We start from the raw sequence: 10543 nt of genomic DNA, 5'->3' as shown, positions 1-10543 counted from the left end.
TGCTAGGCATTGGAGGTATTGGTAATGTACTAGTAAGTATGACCGGAAGAGGAGAGCCTTATCATTCAACAGAAGTATTCTCCATGTTAAGCTATTATTTTTTTTTTCATTTCATGTTTTGTGACCTATCCTCAGAGCACTGCATTGTATGGATCATGAGTTATATTGGGTCAATCTGGAACTTGTAGATAGTAATGATATTAGTGAGCATGATTTGGTGTCATGTGTCATGTGTCATGGAAATTTGTCAATTTTTTACTTCTGATCATCTTTTCTTTATAGTCTATGTAAGTCTTGGAGATGGTGGGAAACTTTTACTTTGCAAATAGGCTAACAATACCAAGAATTCAGTTATTTGTCTCTGTTCCAGTGACATAACAACATATTACTTGGATTCAGAAAATTAGAGACATTTTCTTTCTTTCTTTCTTTCTTTTTTTTTTTTTTTTTTTTTTTTTTGCCGTACTGAGGATTGAACTCACTACCTCACGCTTGCCAGGCAGGCACTTTTGCCACTGAGCTAAATCCCTGGCCCCGAGACATTTCAAATAGACTTTAAATTAAATCTATTACATGAGAAAACAACAACATTTTTCTTTATTAAAATAGGCTTTTTAGGGAATTTGTATAAGCACAAAAAATTAAGAAAATAGTACAGATTCTCATATACCCACAATCAGAAATCTGATATTATCATCTTACATTATTAAGCTGTATTTGTAACAAGTAATAACTTTGCTAGTCTTATTACCTAAAATCCATAAACTTTATTCATATTTCTTTAGTTTATATGTTTGCTTGTTTTATTTTTTATCATTTGTATTTTTTTTTTCTTCTTCAGTTTCTTATTCAAGATACAACATTTTTGGGGCTGGAGGTTTAGCTCAGCAGCATAAGTGCCTGCCTTGCAAGCAGGCAGTCATGAGTTTGATCCCCGGTACCGATAAAAAGGAAAAAGACAAAAAAAAAAAAAAAAAAAAAAAAAAAAAAGATACCACATTTTATGTGACCATTATATCCTTTTAGGTTTCCCTTGTCTGTGATGGTTTCTTGCTTTCCTTGTTTCTGATAATGTTGACTGTTTTGTGGAGTTCTGATCAGGTACTTTTCAGGCTCTGTATCAGAATTTGCTTGATATTTTTTCACAATTAACCTGAGATTACAGGTTTTGGGAATGAAGATCAGAAGGATAGAATGCTATTTTCATTATAGCATATTAAAATTACAAACTATCAGCATAACTAGTCAGCAGTTAAACAACTTGATTGTCTAGCTGAAAGTAGTGTTTGACAGCAAACCAAAAAAAAATTTTCTCCCCTTTCTTTCTTGAAGAACCAGCATATATAGCAAAACCAGCTTCCAGGCTTAGTAGCTGCAGCAGCATTATCCAGTGCTTATGGCACGGTGGTGCTGTCTGTGCAGATTGTGCCATCTAGTGCTGAATGGCAGTCAGTTTCTCACGGACTAGTTTTATTATATGAATTTGGCCTGTGGTTCTAGCTGCAGGACCAGAACTGGCATTATTTTGATATTTCTCATCTTTAGCTTAAAGTTGCATGAAAAAACTCTGAATAGCCCATTATCTTTATTATCATTTCTGGGTACACATACTAAATATTTTTTATTACAAGTTTGCTGCACCTTTATTCCTTATCTCCTTCCATAGCAAGAGAGGTGGTTGTTTCAAGCAGGCAGGTTTTTATTGGTAATGTGAAGCTCCACTGGCATGTTTTTTTGTGGATGAATGTGCCTCCGTATAAGTTATCCAGTGCTGCATAAAAACACTTCAAATACATGTACCTATAAAACAGTCACTACTTTCTGTTGTTCAGGATTCTGCAGGTTTGTAACTTATACAATGGAGATGATAGTTATAAGTAATGGCAATATTTAAGATATGACTGTGGGAGTGAATGGCTAAATTATCGAAGAAGTGGGATCCATGAATATGAGTATTCAAAATATTTGGCCATTACATTCAATGAGAAAATTAAAACAATCAGGATGTATAACAGGCGCCATAAGTAGGCTGGGCAGAATGTCAATGAACTAGGAACCAAAGGCTTCAAGGAAAAAGAATGACTCAGGAACCAAATATAAAAATTAAAAACCTCACCATTTTAGTTTCTCAGCCTTATTTCTTTCTTCTCTTTCATGCTGAAACTTCTCCAAATTAGTGCCCACACTTTCTGATTCCATTTTCTTACTCTGCATCCCTTCATTGAAATTGATCTAATGTGAGTGGCAACTAGCACCCAGAGTCACCAATTCAACCTATTCATTCTCTGTCCTAATTATTGGATCTCCACTGGTACATAAGGGTTTTTTGCTGATAATTGTACCCCAGATTGGATTTGGCTATTGTGGTACTATTCCAGTAATTTTAAAAGGATAACAAAAATTTTTTAAAATACATATTAATAATTATTATGTGTCAGCCATTTACTCAGAGTTGGATAAAATAAGATGAAATAATAGGGTAGTAGCCAGTTTTTAAATGAATGCATGAATTAAACAAGGAGTCAGTCCAGATTCTAGATGCTGTTCACTGAGGAGAGTCAATTCTGGTGTAGAGCTACTGGGATCTGTAGTTTCTGGACCCATTTATGGGAACTATAGAATAATTACCATAAGACACCCTCTAAATATGTGATTTAGAAACCTCTCTAAACATGTGACTAATTAGGAGTCGGGATACAAGAAATAAGTAATTCTCAGGCTGTTTAAATGAACCAGAGTTTTATGAGAACCTGAAGTGAACTCTGGAATTGGCCTTTCGAAAGATGTTAAGCCATAATGAGCCTATAGAGAGGTCAGCCTAGAATTGGTCAGTTTTTTATACTATAATTTCTCTCTTACTTTCTAAAGAAATATTTGTTGATAAACTGGGCTCATTGAAAGGAAGATACCTAGGATGAATATAGAGCATGAAGGTGTATTAGATAAAGGAAGGAATTAAAACACAAACAACTGGGCAGTGCAGTGAGAACTGAATTTGGACAAATTAAATGAATTCAGTGAGTTGTGATAAAGAAGAATAATAAAAAATACTTTAGGAGTAATACTTGAGAAAAAGTTGAAGATATCGGAAAATTGACTCTAATTTAACATGAGGAAGATCTAATAGTATAAACTGCTTACATATATAAAAGTGATCAAAGAGCTCATATCATTCCTAGACAGAAAAATGCTGAAAAAAATTATCCAATAGTCCTCCTATGCAGTAGTCTCATATTGTAGTTGGAGTAAACAACTGCAGAATTCCCTTTATACTCTGATAGTCTATATTTATATGATATTTGAGATTGTCATTTAAATTCATTTTTTGAGTTTCAGAAGAAAGTATCATAAACTAAGAAGTGTATGGCCATCAATATCTTATACAAATTGATACCTTCTTAGGTATGAAATCCCAGTATTAAAGATTCTTCTAGATATTGTGATTCTTTTAATCAGGGTCTATTCTAGGGTTTATATGACAAGGACATCCAAACTTGTAATGTCTTTGATGTAAGAATCATGCATGAAATTCACATTAGATATTATTTCAGATTAATATGATATAAGCCTCATAGATTCATTTGTATTCACACTTAAGACATGCCCATTGTGCAGCCATCTGGCCTCTTTACTCCTCTTTGGGGCAGTATTCTGTCTTCTGTGTTTTTTTCCTCCTTAAAAATAAAGCATCTTCCCTTAAATAAGACAAAATAATTAAAAACAACAACAACAATAAAAAACAAACAATCAGAAAAACATGTTCATGAAGCTGTATTAGCTACACACTTCTCAAAATAGCACCTGATATCTTTCATAATCAGAAAATAACTTCTCACCTTTTTATTTCTTCCTTATGTTCCAGTGTAGAGTGGAAGGTTCAGGGTTTCTGCAATATGTCCTTCATTTTGGTGCCTCTTCCTGAAATAGTCTAATGCGTATCTGCCTGTCATAAACCTGTTACCGTGGCTCTAAATGTCAGACTCATCAGGGTACTCTAAGATGGTTTTTTTCCAGATAGTTTCATGAGAGCTCCTTTAACATCTTTGTTTCTCAGGCTATAAATTATGGGGTTTAACATTGGAGTCACTACTGTATAGAAAACGGATATTATCTTATCCCGTTCTTTTGTGGTTTTAGAGTTTGGCCGCATATAGGTAAATATTCCAGACCCATAGAAGAGAACAACAACAAGGAGATGAGAACCACAGGTGGAGAAAGCTTTGAATCCCCCCTCCCCAGATTGCATCCGGATCACAGTGGAGATGATATTCCAGTAAGAGACCAGGATAAGGGAGACAGGAGCTAGGAGGATTATCACACCCATAGTAAAGATGGCCATTTCTGTGCTGTAAGTGTCTGCTGAAGCCAGCTTCAAAAGGGCAGGAGGCTCACAAAAGTAGTGGTTGATTATATTCTGTGTCTTGTAGGGAAGATGGAAAGTAAAGATAGTATCAACCAGTGACACTAGGGCCCCACTGGCCCAGGAGCCTATCGTCAACTGGAGACATATCTGCTGAGTCATGATGGTGGAGTAGTGCAGGGGCTTGCAGACAGCCACATACCGGTCATAGGACATCACTGCTAAGAGTGCACACTCTGTACACCCAACCAGAAGGAAGACAATTATCTGTGCCATACATCCAAAAAAGGAAATGCTTTTTTTCTTTGCAAGGAAGTGGATCAGCACTTGAGGGACAATGCTGGTAGAAAAACAGAGATCTGCAAAAGAGAGGTTTCTAAGAAAAAAGTACATGGGGGTATGAAGCCGCAAATCTATGAAGATGAGAATGATGATGAGTAGGTTTCCAAATACAGTCAGCAAATAAATGATGAAGAAAAGAATGAATAACAGAATCTGGGTTTGAAAGTCTTGTGAAAGGCCCAGGAAGATAAACTCATTTACTGAGGTTTGGTTTTCTTTTTCCATTGAGATTTATTCCCATTTACTGATTGGTATAAACAGAAAGAAAAAGGTTGTGTTGGGCTTATGATGTCAAGTCCCGCAGAAGACATTCATGCTAAAATTGACACAAAATTGGATATTTTTAGCTTTTTCCTATCCAGCTTGTTCTGAAAAGAAATGGATATTTAAATTCTTATTGGTTAGTTGCAACTTAAATCAACTTCATTTCCCATTAAATTTTTTTTTGTCTTTTTCCTTTTTATCGGTAACAGGGATCGAATTCACGACTGCCTGCTTGCAAGGTAGGCGCTTATGCCGCTGAGCTAAATCCTCAGCCCCATTTCCCCCTAAATTTACCTGGTAATGCCACTGATCACACAGGACCTTGTGTAATGTTACAAGATTTTGGATCAAACTAGTCAAAGTCGAGAAACTTTATTGAGAATCCTTGCCACGGAGTTTTGTCAGCAATGTAGCTGTACACAAAATCAATACTCAAAAATCAATAGCATTTCTATACACTAACAACAAAATCACAGAGAGAGAAATCACAGAAGCCACACCCTTCATACTAACAACCAAAAAAAAATTGAAATATTTAGGAATTATTCTCAAGAAAGAAGTGAAAGATATATACATATATAAGGAAAATTATAATACACTGAAAAAAGAAATTGAAGACGATCTCAGAAAATTGAAAGAGATCCCTTGCTTATGAAAAGGAAGACTAAATATGTGAAAATGGCCATTCTCCCAAAATTGTTATACAGATTCAATGCAATCCCATTAAAAATACCATCAACATACCTCATAGATCTAGAGAAATCACTTCTAAAATTCATCTGGAACCAGGAGAAACTTGGAATAGCAAAAACAGTTCTAAGCAGCAAAAGCAAGTTAGGAGGCATCACAATCCCTGACTTGAAGTTATACTACAAAGCAACTGTAGTAAAACCAACACTGTACTCTAATAAAAAGACAATGGAATAGATTAGAAAATACAACCACAACTACAAACGCACTCAACCACCATATCTTTGATAAAGGGGCCAAACAGTTTCCCTGGAAGAACGACAGTCTCTTTAATAAAAGGTGCTGGAAAAACTGGCTCTCCATTTGCCGAAAACTAAGATTAGACCCGTGCCTATCACCATGTACTAAATTAAAATCTAAATGGATCAAAGATCTGAATATTAAAACACTAAATCTATTAGAAGACAAATTGGGCAAAAACCTTGAAGACATAGGAGTAGGTAAAGAATTCATGAACAGGATCAAACCACATGGGAAATACTTCCCAGAATCAACAACTGGCATCATGTCTTATTAAAGCTTCTGCACGTCAAAAGAAATCTCTAGCATAATGAAAAAAAAAAAAAAAAACCTACAAACTGGGAAACCATCTCAGTGAACTATCCCTCAGACAAAGGATTTCTGTGTAAAACATATATAGAATTTTTAAAAAGACCCCCAAAGTTCAAGGATCCAATCCAAAAATGGGCATCTGAGGTGAACACACAATTCTCAGATGAAAAAATACAAATGGCAAATAAATACATGAAAAAATGTTCATCATCATTACTCATTAGAGAAATGCAAAGTAAAACAACCCTGAGATTCCATCTCACTCCAAAAGAATGGCCAGGATCAAGGAAACTGCCAACAACAAATGCTGGAGAGGCTGTGGGGAAAGAGGAACTCTCCTGCACTGTTGGTGGGAGTGTAGACCGGTGCAACCATTGTGGAGATTTCTCAGAAAGCTAGGATTGGAAGTCCCATTTGTTCCAGCTATTCCACTTCTAGGCATATTCCTAGAAGAACTGAAAACATCATACCACAGTGATATTTTTATAGCAGCACAATTTGTAATAGCCAGATATTGGAAACAACCTAAGTGCCCATCAACTGAGGAATGGATAAAAAAGTTGTGGTATTTTTATACAATGGATTACTACTCAGCTATAAAGAATGATCACATTGAGATATTTATAAATAAATGGACGTAGCTTGAGATCATACTCATAAGCAAAATAAATCAAACTCACATGTATAAATACCGAATAGTTTCCCTAGTGTAAGAAATGGTAAAATACATAAAAGTATGTGGCAATCATGATTCCATGTTATGTTGCTTTGAAGCCTTATAATGGTTTCATTTATTAAGTGGAATGGTTTTATTCTGGGTTGTTTGATTTTATTGTCTGTGATGGTATGAACAGCTATTTTGAAGAAAACAAGACATTGTAATAGCTAGTGATGATTTAATATCATCTTGTTTTGAAGTCCCACCAAGCTTATGTTCTTCTATCTCCATCGGTTTTCTCATGTTGAATGTTATTGGATTTTATTACATGTGATAATATAAGCATTTTTTATACACAAGGAGATAATATAGTAACCATTGTTCTTTTTATATTAGTGGGTTCTGAATACCCTGTAATACTTTCATTCTCTTAAATGGTTTCACACTGTCTTTTTATGTTTGATACTATAGTATATCAAGGTATACTGAAATATTTCAAAGAAAGAGACACTATGGTAGCTACTGTTATGTCGGATTGTCTTGTGGTGAAATACTATGTTGCTTAAATTGTTCTGTTTTGACCTGTGTTGTTATGTCCTCTTTTATCTTAATCTTTTTTTTAAAAAAAGAATTGTATATTATGTATTGTATATTGTGTATATATTGTGTATTGTATTTTAAAAAAAGAATTGTATATTTAAAAAAAGAATTGCATATTGTAACTCCCAAAATAACCAAGAAAGCATAAAAAATGAGTTATAGTTAAATATAAACAGAAAATGGAAAATAAAAAATAGTCAGTTAAGAAGGCACAAAAGGAGAATGAAAAGAACAAAGATGGGTGTAAGAAATGGAAAGTAAATAAGATTATAACTTAAAATTTATCAGGTTCTTAATTACATGAAGAGTAAATAGACTAAATATTCTAATTAAAAGGCAAAGATTGTCAGTTTAACAAAAAGGAAAATCTAGTTATATTTTGTCTACAAGAGATACATTTTAAATATAAAAACATAGTTTGGTAAAAGCAAAAGATAAAAAAATGTATAACAGGTAAACATGGGTTTTGTAAGAAAACCAGAAAGACCTTACCAAAGTCAGAGAGAAAATTCTAGCTCTAATTACAGAATATAACTGGAAATAAGGGGTAGTTTGGACTGACAAAAACATCATTCATCACAAAGACAAAACTTACACTTTAATATGAAAGCACTTAATAACGGAGCTCGAAAATATGCAAGAAAAAACTGATAGAATTGGAGGGTTAATTAGAAAAATTCACAGACAGAAACATTTGAATGCCTCTCTTGATAAATGCAGATTAGTGAGAATATAGAAAATTTGTTTTGTGTTTGAGAACACAGAAAATTTGAACAACATTAACAATTAATTTGATGACAGGGATGCTTATAGAACCTTCTATTTAATAAGTGCAAAGCTCATATTTTTTTCAAATGCAAAAGAAATGTTCACCGAAGATAACTAACATATGCCAGTAATAAATTTAAACCAATTAGGACTAAAACCATGTACAACATACTTTTTGACCACAATAGAATTAAATTATAAAACAGTAACAAAAATCTGTAAAATCTACAAGTATGTGGAAATACTTCTAAATAAACCATGACTAAAAGTGGAAATCAAGTAAAATTGTAAATATTTTAAACTGATAATGAAATGTCAATATATTTAACAAATCAAAAATTCTTTTACACTTCTTTTGGCGTTGCTAGGGAATGAACCCAGGTCCTTCAAACTGAACACTTTTACAATTTTTTATTTTTGAGATAGTCTCATTAAGCTTCCAAGGAAGAGCTTGAACTTGATAGGTTTTTGCCTTAGCCTCCCAGAGTTTGGAATTGTTGGTATGCACCACCACACCCAGTTTCTTTTAACTTTTACAGAATGGTGACTGCTACTTTGCCTCATCTATAGGGGGAAAAATAAAAGGAAAAAGTCAGGTTTTTTTTTTTTTTTTTTTTTTTTTTTTTTTTTTAGTGAAGTCAGCTTAAACCATGAAGAGTCAAAAGAAAGTGAAAGCGCATGGATATAGAATTCTGAAAGAATAGAGCACTATAATCAAGTGAATTCTCACTACGAATGCTCAGCTAAGGTAACATAAATAAATTTATTGAAATGATTCTTCATATTAACAGATAAAAATGGGAAAAACTATCTTAGTAGATGACATAAAAAGATAGTGGATAAAGTTCACCTATCATTGTTGGTAAACAGTTTTAGTAAAACAGGACGTTAAGTAAAAAAAAAATTTGAAAAGTTTTAGTATTTTTTATTATAATACATATTACTTGAAATTAAACACTAACATGCTTGAAGGTGAAATATTAAAAATAGTTACATCAAATTTTGGGTTAGTTAATGCATAGAAATTAGCAATAGAAATTAGAAATGAGAGGTCTAATTATTAAAAAAAGACAAAGTTATTTATTTACGACTGATAGAACTGTGGGGGACTGGCGGTGGCTGAGAAGATAAGAAGTATGAAATATAAATGACCTTTATTTTGAGAAAGGGGGAGAGACACCCCCGAGCCCCCTAGGGGTGTGCCATCTCCACCCTGGGGTGGGTGATCTCTCCATGGAACACATGGAGTGAGGCACATAAGTAGCCTCGGCTTGGGGTGGAACCTAAGGGGGCATTAGGGATGCACAGGTAGCCCATTGGTCTTTGTTTGGTGCCATTTCTAGGGGAGGTAGATTTCTAGGGGAGGGGGAGATAGGAGCTCCTTGGCTTTACCGCCTACAGTGTCTGGCCTGGGCCAAAACCCTTTCAATGACAGCTTTCTGATTGGGAAGCTGGATAAAAATTTTAAAATTTATTAGAACCAACAGGAAATCTTCAAACAAAATAACTGCCATATATACACATGTATATAGTATATATATATATATATATATATATATATAGTTAACACGTGATTATGGACAATTTTTATATATATTAATCTAACAATTAGAAAATTAATTTAAATGGATATACTCTCTCATAATGTTTAGGAATAAATTTAATACAATACATTAAGCTATAATATAGGAAAGTCATTATGCATAAGTAATTTACCTAATCTCTAAATGATAAATTTAAGAATCATAAAAATGTCAATTTTTCCCATCATTGATTCTAATATATTAATGGTCCTAATAATTGTCGGCTCTGGAGATTCTCATCAGAACTAAGACCAGACAAAGACATTTACCTTTCAACAAATTCCTCTCACATGATTTTTATGTGAATATTCTCTGCATGATCCATTGAGAAACATTGCTCAGTAATAACCTAAGAATTAAGTGCAATTACAATCATATAAGAAAATAAGTGTTAAAAATATCATCTAATCAGTAGGGAAAAAGTAGATTAAAATGTAGTTAGGCCTTGGTGTGATGCCTCTAATCACAGAACTCAGGAAGTTGAGGATGGTAGAGTTCAAGGTCAACCTGAACTACATAATGAGACCCTGCCAAACAAAACAAGACAAAACAGGGGATGGGGATTTAGCTCAGCGGCATAAGCACCTGCCTTGCAAGCAGGCGGTCGTGAGTTTGATCCCCGGTATCAATAAAAATGAAAAAAGACAAAAAAAACCAAAACAAAAC

At 33.9% G+C, this 10543-nt stretch overlaps 1 protein-coding gene across 1 annotated transcript; it reads right to left on the bottom strand.

The window, feature by feature from the left end:
* Positions 1-3994: 3994 nt before the first annotated feature.
* LOC100715189 (olfactory receptor 2D3) lies at positions 3995-4927 on the bottom strand. Its single transcript, XM_003462442.4, has one exon. The coding sequence runs from the start codon at positions 4925-4927 to the stop codon at positions 3995-3997; it is 933 nt and encodes a 310-aa protein (XP_003462490.3).
* Between the last annotated feature and the right edge of the window lie 5616 nt (positions 4928-10543).

Source organism: Cavia porcellus, unplaced genomic scaffold, assembly GCF_034190915.1.
Source record: "Cavia porcellus strain 051 isolate PalLab524CR breed Dunkin Hartley unplaced genomic scaffold, mCavPor4.1 scaffold_9, whole genome shotgun sequence".
Lineage (NCBI taxonomy): Eukaryota > Metazoa > Chordata > Mammalia > Rodentia > Caviidae > Cavia > Cavia porcellus.
This window is presented reverse-complemented; position numbering and strand designations above follow the sequence as displayed.

Bases quoted from the DNA above. Each gene is read 5' to 3' on its own strand.
- LOC100715189 (XM_003462442.4), bottom strand. From the start codon at position 4,927: ATGGAAAAAGAAAACCAAACCTCAGTAAATGAGTTTATCTTCCTGGGC.